The sequence below is a fragment of the Rattus rattus genome, chromosome 5 (genome assembly GCF_011064425.1).
Source record: "Rattus rattus isolate New Zealand chromosome 5, Rrattus_CSIRO_v1, whole genome shotgun sequence".
NCBI classification, from domain to species: Eukaryota; Metazoa; Chordata; class Mammalia; order Rodentia; family Muridae; genus Rattus; species Rattus rattus.
This window is the reverse complement of record NC_046158.1, coordinates 98,668,410-98,695,281: the sequence shown is the minus strand read 5'-3', so window position 1 is coordinate 98,695,281 and position 26,872 is coordinate 98,668,410. Positions and strand designations below refer to the sequence as shown.

The window sequence follows — 26,872 nt, the reverse complement described above, 5'->3', positions numbered from 1 at the left end:
CTGCCTAGCCTTGAACTCAGGTTGCCCTCTGCTCTCAACCTCCAGAATCAGAGGTGAGCTATCATGCCTAACTTGGGGTCTGTTCAAAAGTTTCACAAAGAAGGAATAGTTTTGAAATGTAGTCAAGACACTGCCACAGCTTATGGTGGAGGGCTTAGAAAATAAGAGAAAGTCCAGAAAGAGCTTGGAAAATGAAGGGGGGGGAAAGGATGAATGAAAGGGAGGTGCAGTCAACTGGTTTGTGCAAGGGACCTATCTTAGTTCTTTACACGTTTTGAGTAAGGCCGCTTGTCTGGTGTCCGTTGTTCACTTCTTATGTTCAAATAAAGCTTGATGGTTGAAAAGGGCGGATGAGGGGGCGGGGAGCGCGCTAAGCAGCGTGCGCTTGCGCGCTTGCGCGATGGTGGTGGTGGCGGCGGCGGCGGCGGCGGCGGCGGCGGCGTCAGAGCCCGGCGGGGAGCGGGTCCCAGGCCGCCGCCGGACCGGAGGCTAAGGGGGCGTCTGGGAGCTCCCTCGCCGGGCCCTCGGCGGCCGGATGGCGTAGGAAGGACGGGCTGTGAGTGTGAGTATGGAGGGTCTGGCCTGGTTGGGCGTATCGAAGCCCGAGGGTCCGATGGTCTACCCCTTGGGCAGGTGGAGGGGCTACTCCTGCACGTCCACGCTACGATGCCTCTTCTGACCCATGTGGGTTTAGGGTTTATGGGCGAGCGGTGCGTCTGGTTTCTGGGTACAGATTCTGGCAAGGGCAATCCGGTTCTGCTAGCAGCCCCTCAGGCTAGAGATGCGTGGCTCCAGGTCTTTGACCTTTGGGGCAGGCCCTGATTTCGGTCCGCCTGTGGTCTTGGAGGAATCTCAGTCTTAGTCTGCTGTTTAAAGGCTGTAGGTTTCAGGCCAGAGCCACCTCTCAGCCTTCCGAGACTAACAGTGTCGCCTCTTTTTCCTGCTTTTGAGGACTCTACTTTTGGGATGCGTCTTAGTAATGTACTAGCAACTAGTGGAACGGTATGTGTCCACTTAATATTTAGTACTATCTTGGTGCATAATGTGGAGAGGAGATTGTTGCACCGACTCACATTTAAGTCTGTTAGGTGTAGTCATCTTTGAGAGTCAAATAAGTCATCTTTTGGGGGAAGTTCCAGATTTCAGTGTTGTGTGAGTTTGTTTGTTTTTTTTGTTTTTGTTTTTTTTTGTTTTTTGTTTTTGTTTTTTTTGTTTTTTTTGTTTTTGTTTTTCAAGCAACTTGGAAGCAGATTAGAGCTCTAGCCACCATAACAGGGTTTTTATATTAAGGTGATTCGAGCCACGGATTAAATGAGAGCCAAATCTTGTTCTAAAACCCCAGGGAGGAATCTTAAAGTGTAAAGCCCAAAACGAAAGAATGGATGATCAGATTCATTTAGGAGTTACTTTGCGTGCTCTAAGTACATTCAGGTGTGTCCCGGGAATTTAACGAGCTGTTTTAATAGATGGGGGTTTTGTTTTGTTTTTTTGGTTGCACTTTTCACATGAGGTACTGAAATACTGATAGTGATTTGTTGAAGTTTTCCTGCAGTGGATCTAGTGAACTTCATCTAAGGTGATAGCTATGCTCATCTTTTTCTTGTATGCCAAATAAGACATTCTAAGCACTCCTTTGAAATCGGACTGAACTATTAGGTACAGAAAATAGTAGAATTTATTTTGATTCATAGTTTTGAGAGAGAATCTGGTTTATGTAGCCTGGACTGGCTACAAACTTGAGATCCTGAGTTCAGTCACAGTGCTGGAATTACAGGTACATGCCCATCTTAGTTTTTAACTAGGGAAAGGGTCAAGATAGATTTTGAACAGAGCTTCAATAGCCAAGAAAGAGAAAAGGTGTGAAGGAATTTCATCAATCTACTTCAGAACCAATTGCTTTGATATAAAGGAAGGTACTTTAAAAAGAAAAGCCATGTAGTTATTGTACATCCAGCTTAGAACAAATTCAAGGATTGTCTATGAGAAAAGCAAGGGACATTGAATGGCTTGGTACAGATCTTTTTGTTCTTAGACCCAGGATGACTCAATGAGAAGTATACACAGTTTGAGTTTTGTAAATGGATTATGGAAAGGGAAGTTGAGTATTTGTATACTAATGAATAAGAGCCCTAAATAGACAAGTTATATTACCCTAACTGACCATCTAGGATGCAAAGCTGCCCATGAAAAGCTTACACTCTATTGCTGCTGTTGTAATCCAAATGGGACTGTTAAGAAATATGAGCTACCAGGTGTATATCAGACGACTTGTTAAATTTGTGCGTTTGTTAGAATGAGCCACTTCTCTGTACTAAATTGAATGACACAGTGTGAAAGCATTGTGGTCAAGAAGGTGTGCATACTGCAATAGTGCCTGTTTTAAGTATGTGTGTTTGCACATGGTATAAACATGTTTTGCATATAAGGGCATAGAGTCTCTATAGTGGAGAATATTTGTCAAGGGATGGAGGCTAGAAGTGGTTCCAGGGTTTCAGTTTGACAATCTCTGAGGTTTTTTGTTTGTTTGTTTGTTTGTTTGTTTGTTTTGAAGCTAAACACTCTTATTGAGCTAAGTTCTTCAATCCTAAACTGTTTGGTTTTTTTTGAGACAGGGTTTCTCTTTGTAACAACCCTGGCTGTCCTAGAACTGGATTTGTAGACCAGTCTGGCCTTGAACTCATAGATCCAATTGCCTCTACCTCCCAAGTGCTGGGATTAAAGGCCTGTGCCACCACTCCTGGTTTAACCCTAAGCTTCCCCCCCCCCCTTTTTTTCTTTTTTAGTATTTTTATTACAGAGGTTATAAACAACAAGAAGAATATGAAGTCACCCAGATTACCTTTTATGTTTTGGATTTTATTTATTTTATTTTTTATGTATGGGTGTTTAGCCCACATGTATGTCTGGTGCCTGCAGAGGGCACCAGATCCCCTGGAATGGCTGGAGTTACAGATGGTTTTGAGCCACCATATGGGTGCTGTGAATCAAACCCAGGGAGAGCAGCTAGTCCTCTGAACTGCTGAACCATCTCTTCAGACTCCCTTTACTCAAGATTTTAAAGATTGTGTATGTGTATGAGTATTTTGCCAGTGTGTATCTATTTTTGTGTGCTATATGTGTCAGGAACCTATAGAGACCACAAGAGAATCTCAGATCCCCTAGAATTAGAGTACAGATGGCTGTGTGCTACCATGTGGATGCTGGGATCAAGGTCCTAGGTCCAGTGCAAGAGCAGCAAGTGCTCTTCACTTCTTCAACCTGTCACTTGGATTTTAATGTTACTAAAATTTGCTATACCGTTCTTTGTTGTGTGTTTTGCAGTGCTGGGATCTGAATGGTAGGCCTCACCTTGCAAGTGCATTCCAGTAAACCGTATTCCCATCCTGTATTGCTTTTATCCCATCTATATTATTCAATACTTGGTTGGTTGATTTTCTATGCTAGGGTTTCATGAAGCGAAGACTGACCTTTAACTCTGTGTAGTAAGGCAGTCTTACTTCTCCATTCTTTTCTTACTTCCTGAGTGCTGAAATTGTAAGTAAGCACCACCATGCCTAGCTTGTCCTTTTGTTTTGTTTTGTTTTAAAAATAGTGTGTGTGTGTGTGTGTGTGTGTGTGTGTGTGTGTGTGTGTGTGTGTGTGTGTGTGTTTTCATTGAGCTACTTTTACTTTCTACATTTCTTCCTCCCTCTTTTTGAGACATGGGTAGGTCTCTCTGCCTGTCCAGGCTGGTCTTGAATTTGTTTTCATTCTGTACCTCGTGAGTAACTAAGACAGCAGGAAACAGGATTTGATTCACTCTCCAAAGGTTACATGTTGTACTTGGCTAGTATACATTCTGAGGTCTCTTTTAACATAAACAGTTTCATTCCTTGCTTTTTTGCTTTGTTTTGTTGAAGAGACCTGGACAGTGGTGTAGATAAAGTTGATGATTCAGGCCTGTTACAACAAACTGGACGCCTGGAGTACAGTGCTTATTGGATTCAGTCTAAACACTGTGTCTGCTATGCTGTCTGCTGTGGTTTTCCCACTGTTAATGATATTGAGATTGACTAGTGGGTTTAGTGGTAAATTTAGCTTCAATGATGGTCACTATTTTTTGTTTGTTTAAAATTTCTTAGCTATAGCCACAGCTAGCCTGAACTCAGTGGGTAGACCAATCTGGCTTGAACTAGCTCAAACCTCTGACTCTTTTATCTCAGCCTCCCTGGTGCTGGAATTACTAGTGTGTGCTACTATGCCTGTTTTATGATGATCAAACACCTTAAACTGAAACTTGTTTTGTAAACCAGGCTGGCTTCAAATTCTCAGATATCTGCCTGCTTCTGCCTCCCCAGTGCTGGGATTAAAAGTGTGTGCCATCACACCCAGCAAGTGATAGTTTTATTATCAGTCTGTTTTTCTAGTTGCTATATTCATAATTTTATGATTTCTAATAAAGTCATGCCCAAGCATTTATATATTGAAGTACATATTTTATAGTAAATCACATTTATCTTATTTGGTTTTTTGTTTTGTTTTATGTAAGAATACTGTCACTATCTTCAGACACACCAGAAGAGGGCATCAGATCCCATTACAGATGGTTGTGAGCAACCATGTGTTAGGTGGGAATTGAACTCATGATCTGGAAGAGCAGTCAGTGCTCTTAACTACTGAGCAGCCTTCTCTCCAACTCCTTCGCTTTTTGCTTTGTTGTTGTTGGTTTTGGGTTTTGGTGGGGTTGTTTATTTGTTGTCTCCACCCCACCCCCACCTGTTTCTCTGTTATAGCCTGACTGTTCTGCACTCTCTTTGTAGACTAGGCTGGTCTCCAAGTCTCAAGTGCTGGAATTAAAGGAGTGAGCCAGCACACCTGGCTCTGCTTTTTTTATTATTAGCACATTGTTATTATGGTTATGTTTTAAATTTTAATGTGCAGATAAGTTGTGGTTGTTGTGCCCCATAGGCTCATCTGTTTGAGTGCTTAGTCACCTGGGAGTGGAACTGGCAGGATTAGAAGGTGTGGCCTTGTTAGAGGAAGTGTGTCACAGGAGATGGGCGTTAAGGCTTCAAAAGACCTTGAGAGGCCCTCGCCCTCTCCCCCCTCTCCCCTCTCCCCTCTCCCCTCTCCCCTCTTTCCCCTCTCTCTCTCTCCTCTACTGACAGATCAAAATTTAGCTCTTAGCTATTTCTCTAGCACCCCACCTGCCTGCTGTCTTGCTCCTTGCCTTGATAAAGGACTAAGCCTCTGAAATTGTAAACTAGCCTCCAATTAAATACTTTGCCTGGGGGCTGTAGAGATGGCTCAGCAGTGATGGCTGCTCTTCCAGAGATCCTGAGTACAATTCCCAGAGATTCCCAGAGAGTGACTCACTACCATCTATAGTGGGAATCTGATGCCCTCTTCTGCTGTGCAAGCATACCTGTAAATAGAGCACTCATACATCTAAATAAATATTCATATCTTGATGTCTTCACAGTTATAGAAAACAAAGGCAGGAGCATAGTTTGCATTTCTTTCTAGGAAGGATGAAGGCGAATGGGAGATATTTGTGAAACTGGGTAAAGATCTGTTCAATGTTTAGGGTAGAGCCTTAGGCCTATTAACTAGGAAAGCCTTTTACTGCTGAGCTGCTTCCTCAGCCCACAGTCTTTGGGATTAAAACCAGAATTTGATTCATAGTAGGCAAGCAAGCACTTCACATAAGTTATATTTATAACCTCAAAAATATTTTTTCTGTCCCAATAAACATCATTCATAAAGTAAAGGAGAAGACAAAGATCTCTGTTCATCCGTATTAGCTGAGTAACCAGAGGGTATTGTGGAAAATATGTAAAAGGCTCGAAGGAGGAAAAGGACAATTTTCCCAATTATATCAAGACACCTGTTTCAACTCAAATGGCAGGCTGTGTTGCACATCTCCCAAGGTGGCTCCATCTCCATGTAAAATATAAATGGTGGAAGCTGGGCTGGAGAGATGGCTCAGTGGTTAAGAGCACTGACTGTTCTTCCACAGGTCCTGAGTTCAAATCCCAGCAACCACGTGGTGGCTCACAACCATCTGTAATGAGATCTGATGCCCTCTTCTGGAGTGTCTGAAGATAGTGACAGTGTACTCAGATACATAAAATAAATAAATCTTTTAAAAAAATGGTAGAAGTTTTTTTTTTTTTTTTTTTCTTTTTTTCGGAGCTGGGGACCGAACCCAGGGCCTTGCGCTTGCTAGGCAAGCGCTCTACCACTGAGCTAAATCCCCAACCCCGGAAGCTTTTTAAAAATCATTGAGTTTTAGGTTTGTGGGTGTTTTGCCTTCATGTATGTCTGTGAACCACATGCATGCTTAGCATCCACAGAAGCAGGAATAGTTCCCCAGAACTGGAGTTACAGCCGCTTGTGAGCTGTCGTGTGAGTTGGACCCAGGTCCTCTGGAAGAGCAGTTGGTGCTTTTAACCCTCTCCAACTCCCGGCCCTGGAAGCTATTTTTAAGAGCTCATTTGATGATATATGTGTGCTTGAGTGTGGTTATGTGCATGTCAGTACAGATGCTTGTAGCGGCCAGAGGTGTTGGACCCCATGGAACTGGAGTTGCAGGTAGTTGTGAGATGCTTGACAAAGGTGCAAGATCGAGCTGGGGTCCTCTGAAGAGCAGTAGGTGCTCTTAACCGCTGAGCCATCTCCAACCATGATGAGATCTAACGATGATGGTCAGCAATGAGAGGCTGTCTCAAAATCTCTAAAAGAGCCAGCACAGATAAACAGAAGCCACCCAGTTTGTACATTGTCCAAGCCCTTTGGGAAATGTATGTTCATCTTTGGAGATAAAGTTCAGTGACAGAGCATGTGCCAGGCATTTGTGTGGTACTGGGTACTATATCCATACGGCCTTTCTGTGCCCTCCCCAGCTCTGAATAATGATGTGGAGGCGTACTTATTTAAAATAGCTTTAGGCCTTTGGTTACTCTGGTTCCCAAGTAGCTCTTACAACTTAATTATTCTGTGTGTGCCTCATGGCTTGTTATCTCAGTTTCTAGTATGTTTCTTTCTGTGTCAGTCTTACCAATGTTCCTGCCTCTGGCTCTTTCCCAAAGTTCAATCTCTTCTGAAAGTGAGAGAAAGAGTATTGTACAAAATACCCAGGCAGGAGATGAGCCAATAAAAATAACAATACCAAAATCCAGTATGCATTCTACTCACTGCCGGCAGAGAAGTCAGCATTACATAACTACACAAAAAGATCATCTCTACCGGGTACCATAACTAGTACTAAAAAAAAAGTTCCCAGTCAGGTAAGACGGTGCATTCCTGTAGGAGGTGACAGGAAGACCATCTGCATAGAATTCTCAGCTTGGTTAAAGTCTGTTGATGAAATTCTAACCTGAATGCCGAGATCCACCGCAGACCCCATTTGCACTCCTATTCTAGTGGTTCTAGAGGATGAGATTGGTCGGTTAAGAGTGATGCTGTCATGTCGTACTTTAGTGGGTGAACAGACATTGTCCAGCAGTCTGCAAAAGATGGTTGGATGGGAGACCACTCACTGCTCTTGCAAAGGACTCACATCAGATGGTTCACTGACTGCATGAATCTTCAGCTCTAGAGAATCTCAACCTCTTCTAGGCTTCAGCAGTATTTGCACTCACATGGATATACCGCCATGCAAACACACAAGTACATATAATTAAAAATCTTTCAAAAGATTCATTATTGGGTACAAACAGTCATAAATGTATTTGCACATGGTATCAGCTTCAAAGTTCTTCCAGCAGAAATTATAAGTTTAAATTTACTTAAAATTACATTGATGTAAATTAAAAGATGAAATAAACATTCATTAAAGATTTTAATGTTCTTTTTTCAGAAAGGCTGTGTGTCTGAGTGCTTGGTCAGTAGTGTTGTGGGCATGCATTATGTAGAGATCAGAGGACATCTTTCCTGTGTTAGTCTTGTATTTCCACCCTGTGTGAGACAGTCTCTTTGCTATATAAGCCAGACTACCTGGCCTACAGACTTCGGGAGACTATCCTGTGTCTGCCTCTCATTTCCCTATTAGGGCACCCAGTATACTAAAAACGCCTTAGCTAGAGGCCACATACCTTTTTACTTTTTAGTGAGACCTACTCTGTGCAATGCAACGCCCTCCCAGAAGTGTCACTCAGTCCAGGCGACCGAGAGGTATGTTAGGTAAGGGGAGAAACAGATTGGTAGGCATGGCAAGGACCTAAGCAAAGAAACAACATAATTTAGATTTGATTTTTATTTGAGACAGGGCCTGTCTATGTGGCCTTGGCTGGCCTGGAACTCACTTGCTTCTGCCTCCCAAGTGCTGGGATTAAAGACTAAACACTACCTTGCTACCAATCTTGTTAGAATCTTCAGCTGTGATTTTAAGAAAACAAAAACAAAAACAAAACAAAACTACAGGAGAGAATGGAAATGGGGGCTATGCCAGGGGCTGTACTGTGATAGATAAGAGCCTTGGCAATGAGAAATGTCTTGAGAGCTGGGTGTATTTCAGTAGGGATGACAGGAACTGCCGCATGGGGGAAGGGGACGTTCATGGGGGGGTGACACTCAGAAGTTGGATCGTTTTGTTTTTTAAACTTTGGTAAAAGCTGGAAATTACATTATTGAGATTGAAAGATTGGGGGGGGCAGAGTGGAAAGTGAATTGAAGTCGATCTCTGGAAAGGTTACTAAATGCTATTTCCTCATGCAGGTTGACATTGAGTGCTTCAGATCTGGTCACTATGGTACGAGAGCGAAAATGCATATTGTGCCACATCGTGTACGGCTCAAAAAAGGTAACAACAAAGAGACAGCGCCTGGATCATCTAAGATAGCTTAAACTTGGTATTTAGGAATTTAAAGTGTTAAAATCTGATTGTCTGTTTACACTAAAGCTCTCTATGTACACTGACTCAGACTGTAACAGTCGCCTGCCGCTGACCCCAGACTCTGCAGTCACAGCTTCAGTTGTCACGCTGTCACACAGCGCTGCAGAGCACATCCGTGGTCTCTGCATGCTAGGCAAGCATTCTCCCAGCTAGGCTGCATCCTTTCCCACTGCATGAAAATGTCTTATTTGTGCTTTTTAATTAGTCTCAAAAGCCAGTAACCAACCTCTACCCAGAATTTAAGGAACTTGAGGGTACATGATTTAGAGAACTTCAGTTAGCAACCAGTTAAAGAGTAAATATCTTTTTTTTTTTTAAGATTTATTTTATGTATGTGAGTACACTATCGATGTTTTCGGACACACCCGAAGAGGGCATCAGATCTCATTACAGATGGTTGTGAGCCATGTAATTGCTGGGATTTGAACTCAGGACCTCTGGAAGAGCAGTCAGTGCTCTCAACCATTGAGCCATCTCTCAGCCCAAGAGAAAATATCTTTTTTTCTTTCTTTCTTTTTTTTTTTTTTTCAGAGCTTTTTTTTTTTTTCTTTTTTTTTTTTTTTTTTTTTTTTCAGAGCTGAGGACCCTAACCCAGGGCCTCGCTTCCCTAACAAGCACTCTACCACTGAGCTAAATCCCCAACCCGAGAAAATATCTTAAAATTCAGGTTAATTGAGATTTTATGAGTTTGTGAAATTTTACTTTGTGGTGTCTACCTCAGGAATCTTCATGTGTACTAGGGAAATAGGCTAACTTTCAATTACATCCTTAGTTCCGAAATTATGTACTTCTCGATTCAGATGTTTAACAATACTGCATTTATTACATTCTCATGCTTCTTGTGTGTGTCCAGACTCACGAAAAGTACTAGAAGATCATCCAGAGATCTTAACTGCTGAGCCATCTTTCCAGTCCCCAAAGCATAATACATAAAGTAACCAAATAGTTTTAAAAGCTAAGTGATTTGAAAGACTTTAAAAAGCATTGTATGGGGCTGGAGAGATGGCTCAGTGGTTAGGAGCACCGACTGCTCTTCCAGAGGTCCTGAGTTCAAATCCCAGCAACCACATGGTGGCTCACAGCCATCTGTAATGGGATCCGATCCCCTTTCCTGGTATGTCTGAAGACAGCTACAGTATACTCATATACAAAATAAATAAATCTTAAAAAAAAAAAAAGAATTAAAAAGAAAAAGCATTGTATGTGTGTGTTTGACCACACACACTGGATACGCATACTTCTGCACCCATATACGGTAGTGCACATTGGAAGATAGATGCTTTCCTTTCGCCATGTGGCCTCCAAGGGTCAAACCCAGGTCATCAGGCTCAGCAGCAAGGCCCTTACCTGCCGAGTCCTTGTCTTGTTGGCCCCGTGGGGTTTTCTGTATGGTCCTGGATGAACTAGAGTTCCTTGTGTAGATTACACTGTGGTGCTCTTGCTATAATCCTAGTGCAAATGCAGGCCAGCCTTACCACTTAAAATACCTAAACATTCCTCTTTCAAAAATGAGAGCCAGCTATGGCCATGTTCCCCTATAATCCTTGTACCAGATGGAGTTGAGAAGACTAAGAATTCAAGGTCATTGTCAACTACGTAATGTCAAGGCCTACCTAGTCTCAGACCCTACCCCACAAAATAAAAATTAGCATGAAATACAGCCAGAGAATTATTTAATGTGAAACCAATGTTGGCTTTAAATTGAAAAGAGTAATCACAAAATTTTTTGACCTAGAAACTTGTCTTAAAATACTTTTTTAACTTTTTCCCCCAGACATGTGTATGTGTTTTATGAGTTTATGCAATGTATATGTGGGGGTGTTTGCCAGAAGAGGGTATGAGATCCTCACCCCAGGCCTCCCACTGGATACAGGTAGAAGTGAGCCAACCACCTGACATGGGTGCTGGGACTTGAACCCCAGTCCTCTGGAAAAGCAACAGGTTCTCTTAACCACTGAGCCATTTCTCCAGCTTCATAACCCAAATTATTAACTGAATATCTACAGAGAAACTCCATCCACCACCCTGCCAGGCCCACCGAACCCCCAGCAATCCCTTTGGCTTAATCTGCCTTGTTTTGTTTTGAAGGAGATGGATGAACACATGCGAAGCATGTTGCATCACAGGGAGCTTGAGAACCTGAAGGGCAGGTAAGGACAACGCTTCCCTAAACTTACTGGCATGGGGGTTTAAGTGTAAATGCTGCCTGTCAACTTGTTTTGTGATAATCCACCATGAAGACTGTTGTCTGATGGCATTGAATCACTGTTCACAATTAGTAGCAGTAGATTTGGGGTATGGGGTATTTACAAAAGATAAAGCTGCAGTACCTTTGTGCTTCTGGGATCTACACATGGGTAGAAGTCAGGCAACTCGGGCAAGTTGCACTGGGAAGTTGAAACTGACTCACTGCTGCAGGGTGGTCTTGCAGCTAGCGCTTTCCATAATTTTACTTTAGCTAAGCCAATCATATGTCATAAACCTCTAGTCTTGCTGAAATAGCCTGGGAAATGTACAACCTGCTAAGCTATGCTGAAGCTTATTTGTGTCTGCAAAACCAAATAAGAGGTCTTAGGTGCATTTGAAAATGTTCTGCTAATGATTTAAAGCTTAAGATGCTTAAAAGAGGCTTAAAAAGAATGTGGCATGTGTGTATATTCCATGTCCTTTTTTCTGTGTGTCTTCTTGACTAATGTGGATTTGAAGTGTAGAAATTAAAGGTAACATTGGCAAATTCAGAAATGTGAATTATATTTTATTGCATGAATAATAGTTAAAAATTTTTGTGAAACTACTATCCTGTTGTTTGGTATTAATGTGTTAGCTTTATTGTAAGGCATACAGATTTATCTGTAAACTAATGTGCTATTATTAGACTTTAGCATCTCAGCATATAAATGGATTTCTTTCTGGCCTGGCTCCTGTGATGGTTATACTTCATGGCAGCAAGAAGGCTTCACTTTGAAAGACCAATGTGCTTATGTATCTGGTTTTTGCTTCTAAGTCTTTTTTTTTTTTTTTTTTTTCCCTTTTTTTCGGAGCTGGGGCCCGAACCCAGGGCCTTGCCGTTGCTAGGCAAGCGCTCTACCACTGAGCTTAATCCCCAACCCCTGCTTCCCAGTCTTTAATAAGCAATCTGCAATTCATATAACCACAGAGGTTAGGTCCATTTGAGCAGTATAGAGAAGCCTAATATAGAAGCTTCCTAAAATACATGCATATATAAAAGGATCTATAGTTTGTGGTCAGTTTCAACACTTCCATGAGGTGCTGAAAAAAGACTGTACTCTGGTGTATGGGTAGAATGCTCCATAAATATCTGTTAGGTCATTTTGGTTTGTCATATCATTTAGCTCCAGCATTTCTCTAGTTTTTGTCCAGATTACCTGTCTATTGGCAAGAGTTGGGTATTGACGTCACCCAGTATCATTGTGTGAGATCAGTGTGGTTTAAGCTGTAGTAGTGTTTCTTTTATGAACTTGGTTATCCTTATGTTTGATGCATGAATGTTTAGAATTTAGAATTGCAGTATTCTCTTGGTGGCTATTTCCTTTGAGTATATAGCCTTTCTGTCTCTTCTGGTTAGTTTTGACTTGAAGTCTGTTTTATCAGATATTATAATGGCAATACCAGTTTGCTTCTCATGTCCATTTGCTTGTAATAATCATTTTTCATACTTTCTCCTTGAGGTGATGTCTATCCTTGATGTTAAAGTGTGTTTCTTAAAAGTAGCAGCAGGATGGATCCCGTTTTTTAATCCAGTCTGTTAGTCTGTGTCTTTTAATTGGTGAATTGGGAGTATTTTGTTGTGGTGTACCCTGCCACCCTTTGATTTACTGGCCTGATATTATTTTCTCTGTTTTCTTTGTTAACCTCTTCAGGTGAAAATTTTCCTTCTAACTCCTGTAGAGCTAGATTTGTAGATAGATACTGCTTAAATTCGCTTCTGTAGTTGAGTCCCTTTCTTTCTTCATCAATTGTGATGGAAAGTTTTGCTGGGTGTAATTTGGACTGGCATCTGTGGTCTCTTAGAGTTTGTAGAACATCTGTCTGGGCTCTTCTGGCTTTTAGTATCTCCTTTGAGAAGTCAGGTGTTATTTTAATAATTCTGATTCTGCCTTTATATGTTATTTGGCCTTTTCCCCTTGTAGTTTTTAGTATTCTTCCTTCATTCTGTATATTTAGTGTATATTTAGTGTTTTTTTTTTTTTTTCGGGGCTGGGGACCGAACTCAGGACCTTGTGCCTCCTAGGCAAATATTTAGTGTTTTAATTATAATATATAGTGGAGAATTTCTCTTGATCCAGGTTATTTGGTGTTCTGTATGCTCATTGTACTTTGATAAGCTTTGCCTCCTTTGGGTTGCAGAAATTTTCTTCTGTTTGATTGTCTTGTGAAAATATTTCCTATACTTTTGACAAGGGTTTCTACTTTCATATTCTTATTATTTGTAGATTTGGTCTTTTCATACTATCCCAGATTTCCTAGAGGCTTCCTGCCTAAATTTTTTTTAAATAGATTTGACATTTTCTTTGACTAAGGAATTGTAGAACATTGATCACATGTGAGCCCCAAGATTGTGTTTTTCATTGAAAAAATCTGTTTCTAGTTATAGTGTGGCTTAGCTTTTAGCGTGCACCTTTTAATCCCTTTGGTCAACATAGACCACATACTTTTAATCCCAAACAGGGAAAAGTTAGTTTGTGTAAGGAAGCACCCATCTTTAAAAGTGATGTGTAATTGAATGGCAAACAAAGTGATGAATCAAAGAAGATTTGACAGAATAGCATATGCCCAACTCTCCAAAAAGAGAGGAACGGGAAGCTATTTAAGAGAGCAGCGTAGGGAAAGATGAAGATGGAGGTAGTTTTACTGGGACAGCTATGGAGAGAGATTACAGAGAGAACAAGCTAGACACAGGTGAAGCAGAGCAAACCAGAGCATGAGAAGGAGCCAGAAGACTAGAGCATACTGTCAAAGTTATTATCAAGCTAAAAGGAAATTCAGGACAGGCCAAAAGAGAAGCCATATTGAATCAGTTAGTGTGGAGAAGTCTTTAAGCCACAACAATTGAACCAGCCAGTCAGAAATCAGAAAGAGCTAGAAAGGGTGAGCTTATTCAGCAGCAATTCTGAGGCTGAAAACATTCTAGCGTAAATAGGATTGATTATATGGAAGGTAGAAATTTCTAGGACTAGGCCCAGGTTAGCAGGTAAAGGCAGTAAGCCTCGGAGACAGTAATTACATCAGGCCAATAAAAGTTAGTTTTACAAGTCGTCCATTTCTGCTATCTTATACTCAGTGCCTGAGATTCTCCCTTCCATCTCCTGTATTCTGTTGTTGAGGCTTGCCTCTGAGTTTTGTTTTCAAGTTGCTAAACTTTTCATTTCTAGTTTTCCCTCAGTTTGGGTTTTCTTTATTGGTTCTATTTCTACTCTCGTGTTTTTAGCTGTTTTCTTCATTTCATTCCACTGTTTGTGTTTTCATGGGTTTCTTCATGTCCTCTTTAGGGACCTTGAACACATTCGTAGCTATTTTGAAGTCTTTGTCTTATGCTTCAGCTATTGCATTACTCGGGGCCTGCTCAGGATTGCTAGTTGCTAACAGAGATGTATTGTCCTGGCTGTTAGTAAATGTGTTCTTATGCTGGTATATAGGCATCTGTGTTTGGGATGATTGTAATTCTAAATGCTGATATCTGGTCTTGTCTTTATTGGGTAGGTATTCTCTTCCTTGGTTTCTGTTGCCCTCTCAGGTTCTTAGATTGTGTGCCTGTGGGTTACCTGGTAGGGAATGCTTCTCAGTCTGCCAGGTGTGACCACTGGACCCCAGTAGAGGATGTATTGGGAGTTGACACTAAGAAGTGGGTGAGGACGGGCTGTTGCTGTTGCTCAGAGGGTCCATAGGAGGAAGGCAAACTGGGTGTGCTACCAGGATCTGTGTTGACTCCTGGGAATGGAAGCAAAGAGGCCACAGTAGGTGGGTTGCTCCAGAGCTGGGGGATTAGAATTGGAGGGAGGACTGGTGGGGTTTCAGGAGTGCTCCAGCCAGTGCTCTTAACCATTGAGCCTTCTCTCCAGCCCCATAAAACTATTAATTTTAATGATTTGTTATTATTTTCAAGTGGGTATGTGTCTCCATGTGGGTATGTGCACCTGATTGCAAGTGCCTGTGGTGGCCAGAGATGTTCAATCCCCCTGAAGTTGGAGTTAACAGGTGCTTGAGCTCTCTCTCCAGCTTCCCCTAAAACTTTTTATAACAGATTTTATGTAAGATTGAGATTATAATGAATATAGAATCATGAAAGTAAGTCTGTTGGGCCAGGAATGGAGGCATACACCTTTACTTTCTAACACTCCGGAAGTAGATGCAGGAGGATCTCTGAGTTCAAGGCTTCTGCCTGGTCTACATAGGGAGTTCCAGGACAGCCTTGGCCACATAGAGAAACACTGTCTTGAAGAGAAGAAAAGAGAAGTGAAGGGACAAGGATAGGGATAGACCATCTTTTTCCTCTTTAATAAAATCTCTTCCCATCTGTTGTCTAGCCTACTCAAACTTTACATGCATTAACATCTTTAGATCTATACACATGCTTTCTTCCATCTTGAATAACTGGACTTCATGCCAATTATATGTTGCTCTGTACGTTCTTTTTCTCCTGTAAATACCATCTCAACCACCCTATCTCATTTTACTTAGGGATGTGCACATTAATACAGGTTTCTTCATGGTATGTCTAGCCATAAGTTTTATATAAGTTGCTAGCTCATAACAAATAAGTTGCATTAAAAACCTTATCAGACAAATTTTGAAGAACCCTGTAAAGTCTCAAACATACTTCATTGACATGTAGCCTTAATTTAAGAATAGTCAGAAGTAGTTTGTGCCTTAGATACAAATCAATCCTTATTACTTTTCCCTCTTAGCCTCAATAGATAATCATTTCTTCTGGATTTCATGTTTAATTACTGTGCTTATAGGTGAACTTTACTTTTGAGTATGATCTTGTAAATAATTTTTTGTGGGTGTTTTTTGTTTGTTTTGCCTTTTGGTTTTTTGAGATGATTTCTCCGTGTAGCCCTGGCTGTCCTGGAACACTCACTCTGTAGACCATGCTGGCCTTTAACTCACAGGGATCTGCCAACCTCTGCCTCCCGAGTCCTAGGATTAAAGGTGTGCACCACCATGCCTGGCTACTTAATTTTTATATTCAGTTTTAAAGGCAAACTTGACCATATTAGTAAGATTTCTTTGGTTTCAAATATGGGCATAGGGAAGATGTGTGATCTGAGCAGTTGCTCCAGATAGATGCTGTCAAGACCCAAGTCTTTACTTATCAAGCAGCTGCTGTGGCTTTAGTTAGAGCAGGCTTAATAAAGAAAGGCTTATGCATAGAGCATCTTAAGACTGCCTTTGTACATGAGAGGAAATTGCGTGGTGACAGGATGGAGCTAATTTGAGCCCTTCAAACACCCTGAGGAAAATTATTGCCTTTATTAGCTATGACACAAAGGCAGCAGTACATTTTATCCATAATTATATGTTTATACAAAGAAGGTAAGCCTTATTAATGAAAAATTCAAAAGAGGTATATTGATGGCTTGAACATACGAAGATTTTCTTTTATAAATAAAGTCATAATCAGCTATTTCGAAAAAATTAGATATCATACAAAATGCCCAATAGAACGAGGCACTGGTGTGCCCCCATGGAAGTCTGTGCCTTATACATTAGTAGACATATAGATGAAGACATTGAAAATAGTGATTTCTAACTAGAAACAGGTTGGCTTGGATCTCAGTAGCAGTGCGTGTTCAGTCTCTAGAGTCTTCTGGCGCTGCCCGTTGTGAACAGACTCCCGTTTATATTGTAAACTTTCTGTGTTGCTATGAGATGCTTGTTTGCTATTACAAGTTAGCACCCACCTAGCATGAGCTAGCATCAATCTAGTTGTTTCAGAGAACTTTATTCTTAATAAGCTGTTTGTTTGTGACAGGGTCTTGCTTATGTAGCCCTGGTTGGCCTAGAACTTACTGAATAGACCAGGCTGACCTAAAACTCACAAAGAGCCACCTGCCTCTACCTCCACATACCTTCAATCTTTAAACGTGTCTTTAAATATATAGATGCAGTTAGAAAATAATGCATTGGGTTGGGGATTTAGCTCAGTGGTAGAGCGCTTGCCTAGGAAGCGCAAGGCCCTGGGTTCGGTCCCCAGCTCCAAAAAAAAAAAAAGAAAAAAAAAAGAAAAGAATGCATTAATATATTATAGGATGACGTGGAATTAGAACATTGAATTCAAGGTAACCCATTAATATGTTTAGGGAATCTGGTCAGAACTCTCATTTTAAAAATTTAAAATGAAAGCATTTATGCTACAACGTAAAAAGAAAAAGTGTAAGATTTCTACATTTTTCCATTTTCAGAGATTCTTCCAAAATAAGAAAAAGTATTGGGTATGGGCGTGTGCCTAAAGTTGCTGCTGCTCTGCTGTTCCCCCTACCCCCATCCCCTTTCTTTTTTAAGGCAGGGTCTCCCTTTGTGGCCCTGGCTGGTCTACAACTTGGTGTATAGACTGGGCTGGGTTTGAACTCACAGAGATCTGCTTGTCAATTCCTTACTAATGCTGCTTCTGTTTCTTTTATTTGGGGGAGGTGTTGGTTTTTAATTTTTGATTTTTGTTTTTTGAGACAGGTTTTTCTGTATAGGCCTGGAATTCACACTTTGGACCAGGCTGGCCTTGAACTTACAGGAATCCGTTGGCCTCTGCTCCCAAGTGCTACAGGGTTAGGGTTAGTGGCTGCAGCCACTGCCAACCTCCTCTTGCTTCTGCTTCTTAGTGAAATGCTGCAGATCAAACCTATTGCCTCATGCCCTGTACTAGCTGGAGGCTACCTACACCATTGTGTTACACTTCCTGCCCAACTGCATTGCACTTTGTTCCCTGCAATTTATTTTTTTTATTTGTGTGTAAATGTATATTTATGTAGTAAACGCATGCCATGTGAGAACCAGTGCCCACAGAGGGCAGAAATGGTGTCAGTTCCATGGAGCTCACTCTTTTTTTTTTTTTTTTTTTTTTTTTTTCTTTTTTTTTTTTTCGGATAGGGACCGAACCCAGGGCCTTGCGCTTGCTTAAAGCTAAATCCCCAACCCCGGAGCTCACTCTTAAAGAGGAAACGGAAAATGGTCTTAACTACTGAGCCATCTTTCTAGCCCCGGGGATTGTATTTTAAGATGTACCAGGCATTGTTTGAGTTTTCATAGTTTGTAACTAAGTAACATGGTGTTGTGCTTGGCGTTTAGTAATTGCTTGGTAAGGTGTTTGTTTTGTTTCGCTTTCCTTTAAATGAACATTCAGGTGATTTGTAACAGAAACTGTCTTCTAGTAATTGAAGTGCTCAGTTTCAAGGACTTCTGTTAATTCATGTCAATTCTGCTTATTTTGGTTGGGTTTTATTAAAAGGGGGGATAGGGAATAGGTGACTGGGCATGTCTCATGGCATGTGTCTGAAGATTTATATAGGCAGATAGATGTAGACACCCAGATTGGTGTAGGAATCACAGAAATATTATTACTATAAACCCATAACATAAGCTCCTGGACTAAATTTGAATTATTGGACAGCCACAGTTGCTCACTTCTGCACAGATGACGTAATCAGAGAATTGAAAGAACTTAAAAACAGTTAAATTATTGATCTGCTACATATCTGAAGATAATTTAAGATTTTGATTGTTAAGACTGGCCAAACAGGAGATTTTCTATCGTGTCAAGTAAAAGAAAAAAAATGGACAAAAGCAAGCCAGTCATCACCAGTTTAGGCAAAAGCCAATTTTGTGTGTATCTGGACTGCATCAATTTCTGAAACTTGAGAGAAAGCATTTGCCTAACAGCTGTTAACTTCCTACAATTGACATGGATTCAGTTCCCTTTAAAATAAGTCCGCTGAAGCAGAATATGTCCCATGTACCATCCAGACTGAGAACATTTGCTAGGACTGCTGCTGTCATTTGCCAGGGTCCGGAGTCTTCACATTCCAGGCAGAGGGCCAGCTGTCCAATTTAGCTTCCCGGCTGAGATTGGCTGTTCCCCCTCCCCTTTGCTCCACCCCCAACTTTCACTGGAAGAGCACTTTGGAGCTGGAGATTAAATGGATGTGCTGTCACCAGGCTTTCTGAGTGCAGCTGGCACCATGGGTGTGCCCCAGAGCAGCTTGTGTTTGCTCTGAGCCCCCTGCCCTGCCTCCACTTTCACCATGCTTCCTCTGGCAAGATTTTAAGTACAGCAATTCAAGAAGATTTCTCCTAAAGCCCATTAATCTGAAGTGTGTTGCCTCTTGATTGCTGGAAAAGAATCTAAAATTTATTCCAAAGTAATTTATGAACAAACATAACTAAATTGATGAGAGAAGCAATGACTTGATTGACTCTAACCTTTTACTGTGCCCGTCTGCAGAGAGTCTTTCAGAGGAATCTGGTGAGTGTGCCATGCCAGTGGGGAGCATTGAATGTCCTTCATCTCCCTCTTTCCCTAGGGACATTAGTCATGAGTGCCGAGTGTGCCGGGTCACAGAAGTGGGCCTCTCTGCATATGCAAAGCACATTTCTGGCCAGTCGCACAAAGATAATGTTGATGCCCAGGAAAGAGAAGACGATGGAAAGGAAGAGGAAGAGGAAGATTATTTTGACAAGGAACTTGTTCAGTTAATACAGGAAAGAAAAGAACAAAGCCGGTAAGTCAGCTTGTTTTCTGTTTTGCTTTTTGAGAGAAGAGTCGCTTGTAGACAGTTTATCTGTGTTGTGGACCAGCCTCTAGATATTTATGCAGACAAGAGTACACTATTCTAACTAAGCTACATTCACAGCCTTGTGATTTGAAATTTGAAAGATGAATAAGCCTAACTTTAAGAACTTTAAAGCTTAATCTTATTTTAAATATAATGTTTTGTTCGAGTTTGCTATCCCAGGACTAAGGACTATGAAGTGCTTTCTTTAATTATTATCTGTCCTTAAACTCAGTCTTTAAACTGAAAACTTATGGTCTGGGTCACTGTGTCTGAACTGTTTTTATTAGTATATTTTTCTACTCAAAAGCCATAAAGTATAAATATCATTGAATAGACATTTAAACTATTATTCATTTGTAGTATTATTTTTTTTATTGCCCAAATAATATCTCTAGGGGAAAGGATGACCTCTTATATATAAGTTCCCTAATTGTACTTCCTAATTTTATATACCTGTGTTTATGTATTTGTGTGTTAGGCATTTATGGATTTACTTACTTGATTTTATGGCCTAAAGTTGTTTGTTTGTTTGTTTTTAATTAAGCCAGGTAGTCATGTAGCCACAGCAAGCATCCAGTTTGCTCGTAGTGAAAGATGCTTCTGAACTTCTGTCTCTATCTCCTAAGGTGGTGGGATTATAGGTGTGTGCTACCACACCTGGCTTTGACCTCAGGAACTTTAACTAACGAGACAGAAGATAGGAGAGAACAATTAAGGAAGTTCATGAGTTTTAAAACCCTACTATATGATGAGAAAATTTCTAACTCTAAATTTTAAAGATTCTTCTTGAATATTATTTATACATATGCTGCCCTGCTTTTTGTTAGAGATCTAAATATGGGTAGAAAATATGTAGTTTTACCCTAAATATTAACATTTTAAAAACGAGTCCTTGAAGAAGAATTTCTTAGTCTTAAGATGCCCACAGCAACATGATTGTTGACCCCTTGGGCTCCATAGTCCTGCTGCTGCCATACTCCTGACTACAGTGCAGTTACAGTCTGTGCTCCTGTTTTAAGGAGTTAAATGGGTAGGATTCTAATTTTGTTTCTTACACAACAAAACTATTATAGCTTAGCTGTGTAAATGATTGACCATTATCAGAGGCTATGATTATATACTGATATCATACTTAAATTCTTTGAGTCTTACATGCCTCTATAATGACATAATTATTTCAAAGCACCCACTTATTTCCTTTATTTATTGATTGATTGATTGATTGAAGCGGGGTCTCTTTATGTAGTCAACTCACATTCCTTGTAGCCCTGTTTCAAGTGCTGCCATGCTACCTTAGTTGAATTTTTAAATCTATATTATGAGAAAGGAACTAATTTATGTCCAGAATACTACAGGTATTAAAGGCCAGTTAAGAGCCATCAGGATGGTTCTGTGGGTAGAGGAACTACAGCCAAGCATGACAACTACAGTCAGTCCCCCAAACACACGTGGTAGGAGGAGACTACTGACTGTACTCTGTTCTCTGATTGCACACGTGCACCATGGCATGCACATGTGCATGCACAGTCTATTTTCTTTCAAAGGCCAAATAAAGTCAGTTTTTAAGGTGGTAGTTAGTGTATTTTGTTTGCTGAAGCAGCAGGGTCTTGCTATGAAGCCTTGGCTGGCCTGGTGCTCAAAGCATAGACCAGGCTGTCCCCAGACTCTGAGGTGTTCCCACTTCTGCCTTTCAGTACTGTAAGAGGTGCGTTATCACCACACCCAGCCTAAGGTGTTATTATTGTATGTGCAAAGGTGTATGTGTGTCTCTGCACCATGCTCATGCCTGCTGTCCATGGAGGCCGGAAGAGGGTGTCGGGAACAGGAGTTCCAGATGGCCATGAGTGGGTGCTGGGGGTTGAACCTTGGGTCCCCTGGAAGAGCCAGTGCTCTTAACTGCTGAGCCCTATCTCCAGCCTAGGTCAAGTTTAGAGAAAGAAATTCAGTTGCAGAAACTGTTTCTGTGACATTTTTACTATATCAGGGCCTGAGTAGGGAGTATAAAATCTGCAGTCAATGCTCAGACTTTTGCTCAACCCCATTGTGTTTATATGACTCCATTCATATTACTTAGCTTCTCTAAACTTGAGCCTCTTCATTTAAAAAGAAATAACATATTGCTTCTGGATTGTAAAATGGAATGAGGTAATCTTAAAAAAAAAAGCATTAATGAATTAATCTATGTGAAGTCTTTAGCAGAAACGAGGCGAATTTTAGGTCACTTTATTATCTGGTGTTTTGAGCACCTGTTACTTGCTGGGAAATTAGATACAACATAAGTAATTTGTAAAGAAAACTGGTTTCACGCATGGCTGTGATAAGTAAGTTTACTCCCTTTTGTGGACACCTTTTGTAACATGAGTAGCTTAAGTCGCTGTAGCTTCACTGTAAAGAGCCTGTAGCTCAGAAGCTCTTTGTAGCTTCTTATGGGATCCCTTATTTGGCCTGCGCTGCTGTTTTACTGCATTTGGGACCTAACTTAATGTGTCAGCTCAGTTCTAAGCCTATTCCAAACGGGAGGTGTATGTGAATGCTTTTTATACTACTAACAGTTACAGATGGCTACTTGATAAAGTGTGATCTTACTACTTAAAGTGGGTTAGAAAATAGATTTTTTTCAGTAAGAACTTGCATCTGGAGAAATCATGTATAACCACTAACTGAACATGGAGTTAAATTAACAATAATCATAACCACAAACTAGAGTCTTTATTTTGAAAAGAGCTGGATAATGTAAAAATGCTAAGATAATAAGAACAAAATTCTAGAAAAATAACCTCCATTGCCCCTCCTCCCAAAATTGGGAGGATAGTTTAAATGTGTCCAATTTTTAATATTTCTAGAATGAAGGGGAAGGTAATTTATTACATTACAGATGTAAAAGCAAGTACCAGAAATAAAAATGGGCCCCATTCTGTAATCTAAGAAAGGGGAGAGGGTTGTTTTGGTGGATTATGCCTTTAAAAGAAGCACATGTAAGAATTCCATTTAATCCATAATGACAAACTGTTTTTCTTTCAGACAAGATAAACCTTCCGGTAACAGCCAAGAAGGAAACTCTGATGATAGGCAACCCCAGTGGAGACGAGAAGACCGAATTCCTTACCAAGACAGAGAGAGCTATAATCAACCAGCAAGGCATCATCGTGGCCCTCCACAGAGGGACTGGAAATGGGAAAAGGATGGCTTTAACAATACTAGAAAAAACAGTTTTCCACATTCTTTGAGGAACAGTGGTGGACCAAGAGGAAGTTCTGGCTGGCATAAAGGTGCTACAAGAGGCTCTTCAACATGGTTCCATAGTCATAGTAATTCTGGGGGAGGCTGGCATTCAAACAATGGGATGGTAGATTGGAATTATAATGGAACAGGAAGGAATCCCGGTTGGCATCCTGAAGGAACAGGTGGCTTTCCCAACTGGCACATGAACAACAGTAACGGAAACTGGAAATCCAATGTACGTGGTACAAATAGCTGGAATTACAAGGGCCCTGGAGACAAATTCCAACAAGGCAGAAACAGAAATTCTAACTATCAAATGGAAGACGTAACCAAGATGTGGAGCAAGAAATCTAATAAGCCAAGCAAGTACAGTCAGGAGAGGTGCAAGTGGCCTCGGCAGGACAGGGACAAGGCTGGCAAGTACAGGAGTCCTCAAGAGGGATACGCAAGTGATACATTTCCTTCAGAAGGCTTACTCGAGTTCAATTTTGAGCAGCGAGAAAGTCAAACCACTAAGCAGACAGACACCGCAGTCTCAAAAATTAATGGGAAAAATGGCACCAAAGCAAGGGAAAAGTTCCGCCGCTGGACACCTTACCCTTCCCAGAGGACTCTAGATTTACAATCAGCCCTGAAAGAAGTCATTGGCAACAAATCAGAAACCATAGATAAGCCTCTCTTTAATTTTAGCTTAATAACTGCAGGACTGAAAGAACCAGTTGATAAAACAAGTAATCCCCCAGTGTTAAAAACACAAAAGGAAGTAGATCTTGGATCTCCCAATCACAAAGCCGTTTCTGATGGTGCTGCTTTATGTGAGGTGGCAAGAGCTTGCCCCATTACTGAGCAGTCTGAACCACATCAGAAGTCAAATAAGATCCCATTACTGAAATCCCCACTTCTTCCACTTCCAACCCCTAAATCGGGTCCTCATAAGCATAATTTAAAGAACCGCTCAAAAACTAATGAGACAAAATTCTTTCCTTCTGGAGATCACTCACATCTCCTGAACAAGTCTACTTTAGAAGGTAGCCATGGTTCTTCCTACGCACCCAAATCTCATGGTTTATGCCCTCGTGTTTTAAAGGGGAATAAAACTGCATCAGGCACTCAAAAAGAACCTGATGAGAAGTTAAATAGTACATCACAGAAAGCCCAAGAGGTGCTGCAGTGTCCCAAAACACTGCAACATCCACTCCTTGGCACACCCAAAAGGGTGGAGAACCATGCAAAAGAGAGTAGTGTAGAAGAGTCTACGAGAGACTCTGTGGACATTGAGTTTCAGGCACACTCAGCTGAAAACAGTGGCGCGATATCTGAGCCAGAAAGCCATGGCATAGAAGGTAAAGATGTGGCCTCGCTGACTACAGAGGTCGCGTCCTGCAGCGCTCACACTGGGGATAAGGAGCAAGGGAGCCAGATCCTAGGAACACCTGAGAACCTTTCTGCCTCCCCACATAATTCCACAGTTCACCAGAAAGAGGCTGAGTTACAAGTGACAGCAGCTACCAGTCCACACTCTGGCTTACTGCTAGACTTGAAGACCTCTCTAGAAGATGCACAGGATCACAACCTTGTTAAATCTGATGGACTTTTTGAAACAGAAAGCTTTGAGGGCACTAGCTTGGATGCAGAGCTTCAAAAAACTGATATCAATAATCAGCCCCCAGGTACACTCCTTCCTGAACTAAGTAAACTTGGTTTTCCTGCCTCGCTCCAGAGAGATCTAAGCCGGCACATTAGTTTGAAGACCAAAACAGGAACACATCTCCCAGAGCCAAACCTCAATAGTGCTCGACGAATTCGCAATATTAGTGGCCATAGAAAGAATGAAACAGAGAAGGAGTCTGGGCTTAAGCCAACCCTACGACAGATTCTAAATGCATCAAGGAGAAATGTCAACTGGGAACAGGTCATTCAACAAGTAACCAAGAAAAAGCAAGAGCTGGGCAAAGGCCTACCCAGGTGTGTGCCTCTCTCATACCTGTCCTTGGTTTCTTTTAAAGGTTACCACCCTTTGGCCTTGATTACAAGCGAGTTCTTGTTCTACTTAATTAAACTTTTGCCAAAAAATATCCATTGTAAATGTCTGCTTTAATTCAATATTAAGCACTGGCTGTTCCTATATGACACATGTGATAGTCTGTCTTGACATAGGATGCCGTTAAAATGGAGGCACACCTGAGACATGAATTGGACCCAGGATTACATCATCAGGAATCTGTCACTGGTTTAGGTGGACTAGAATGTGCTATCTGTCTCTGAATCTTAATGTTTGGAACCAGTGGTAAAAATTTTTGATTTTTTTTTTTGTTTGTTTTGTTTTTTGGGTTTTTTTTGTTGTTGTTGTTGTTTATTTGTTTGCCTTTTGGTTTTCAAGACAGGATTTCTCTGTATAGCCCTGACTGCCCTGGAACCTGGTCTATAGAACTGTCTGGCCTCAAACTCAATAGAAGGCCTGCTTCTGTCTGGGATTAAAGGCATGTGCCGCCACCACCGTGCTAGTGGTCAAGTTTTTCAACTACCTGCTCTTACTACCTTCCACTGAGTTTGTGGAGCCCTCCTGTAGGCCCTCTGGGCACTACAGTGAGTATCGCAGAAGGCGTTCTCTTAAGCTCACTCATAACATATAGTGAGGTGCCGTTCTAAGTGGTCAAGAAGTGTTCGACATAGGTTCAACTGGAAAAGTAAGTTTTGCAACAATATAAGTGTAACCCTCCAGGCTCAGGACTTTACTATTCTTGTTGATTTATTCGCCTTGTTTTCCTTTCTTAGTCCTTATACAAAATGCATGGTGTGGTAAGGCAGAAAGCTTGGAGACAGGCTTAGTGGTGTGAGTACTTGGTAAACTGGTTTCTTGCTTTTGAAATGTTTATTGTAGACAGAGATTTCTGTGTGGCAGGGGAGCATTTGTTTCTAATTCACTTGCATTCTTGCAGCTGCACACAGTTCAGTTCAGTGCCTGTGACACTGCAGTATTGTTTACTTCACTCTGGAATCCACGGTAGAGGTCGTGCTCCTTGACAGCAGGAGCATTCATTCCTCTGTGCAGTGGAGCCTGGCACTTCTAACATTCCCCAGCCACATCTGATTTGCTCCTTTCTCTTTTCTTTTCTCTCTCTCTCTCTTTCTCTCTTTTTTTTAAGGTTTGGCATCGAAATGGTACCTTTGGTTCACAATGAACAGGAAGTCTTGGATTTAGAGGAAGAACCAGACCTGTCCAGTCTGGAGGGGTTCCAGTGGGAAGGTGTTTCCATTTCCTCATCCTCTGGCTTGGCAAGAAAGCGAAGTCTTTCTGAAAGCAGTGTGGTCTTGGACAGGGCCCCTGTATATGGCTTCTTTACTGGGGAAGGTGCTGGCAAAGAAAAGGAAGCCCAGCAGAGTCCTTCACCTAGTACTGCATCTCAGAAGGCAGCCATGTATCTTGAACAGGAAGTGGCACCTCTGACTCCCTCTGTCAGAACAGGTGAAAGGGTTGGCACCGGTCCTACCCAGCGGCGACATAGTGCACAGTTACCATCTGATCACATAATGCCTTTCATGCATTCAGCCAGAGACCTGCACAGCCAGGAGAGGACTACCCCACTATCAGAGCACCACACCCAGGAGAGCACTGGAGAAGGAAACCCACTTTCAACTGCATCATCTTCAGGTCATGCAGTCTCCAGCTTAGCTGATGCAGCCACTGACAGCAGTTGTACCTCTGGTACTGAGCAAAACGATGGCCACAGTATTAGAAAGAAGCGAAGAGCCACTGGGGTGAGTACAGTTCCCCATGCCCTTGAAGCATCTCTTGGGAAGACTTGGATATTGACAAGAAAGGCTTAACTCGTTTCTCTGGGGTATCTGGGGTATGGTTTCCTTTGCTCCAGAGCAGATCTTGATGCTCTTTACTTTCTTCCTGCTGGTTTTTCTCTGAGTGGCTCTACTAAACCAGATGTAATGTGATACAAATGTACAGTACCAGGAAAATAATGAAGTCATC

General features: G+C 41.4%; 1 protein-coding gene across 1 annotated transcript in view; it reads left to right on the top strand.

Moving 5' to 3' along the window:
• The first annotated feature begins 429 nt into the window (after nucleotides 1–429).
• Znf106 (zinc finger protein 106) overlaps nucleotides 430–26,872 on the top strand; it is a 50,579-nt gene continuing 24,136 nt past the window's right edge. The window contains exons 1-6 of the mRNA XM_032904014.1: nucleotides 430–562; nucleotides 8,698–8,782; nucleotides 10,964–11,025; nucleotides 19,414–19,611; nucleotides 22,687–24,852; nucleotides 26,034–26,646. Of these exons, the coding sequence (XP_032759905.1) occupies nucleotides 8,729–8,782; nucleotides 10,964–11,025; nucleotides 19,414–19,611; nucleotides 22,687–24,852; nucleotides 26,034–26,646 (3,093 nt within the window). The 5' untranslated portion in view covers nucleotides 430–562; nucleotides 8,698–8,728. The remainder of the gene's footprint in view (nucleotides 563–8,697; nucleotides 8,783–10,963; nucleotides 11,026–19,413; nucleotides 19,612–22,686; nucleotides 24,853–26,033; nucleotides 26,647–26,872) is intronic.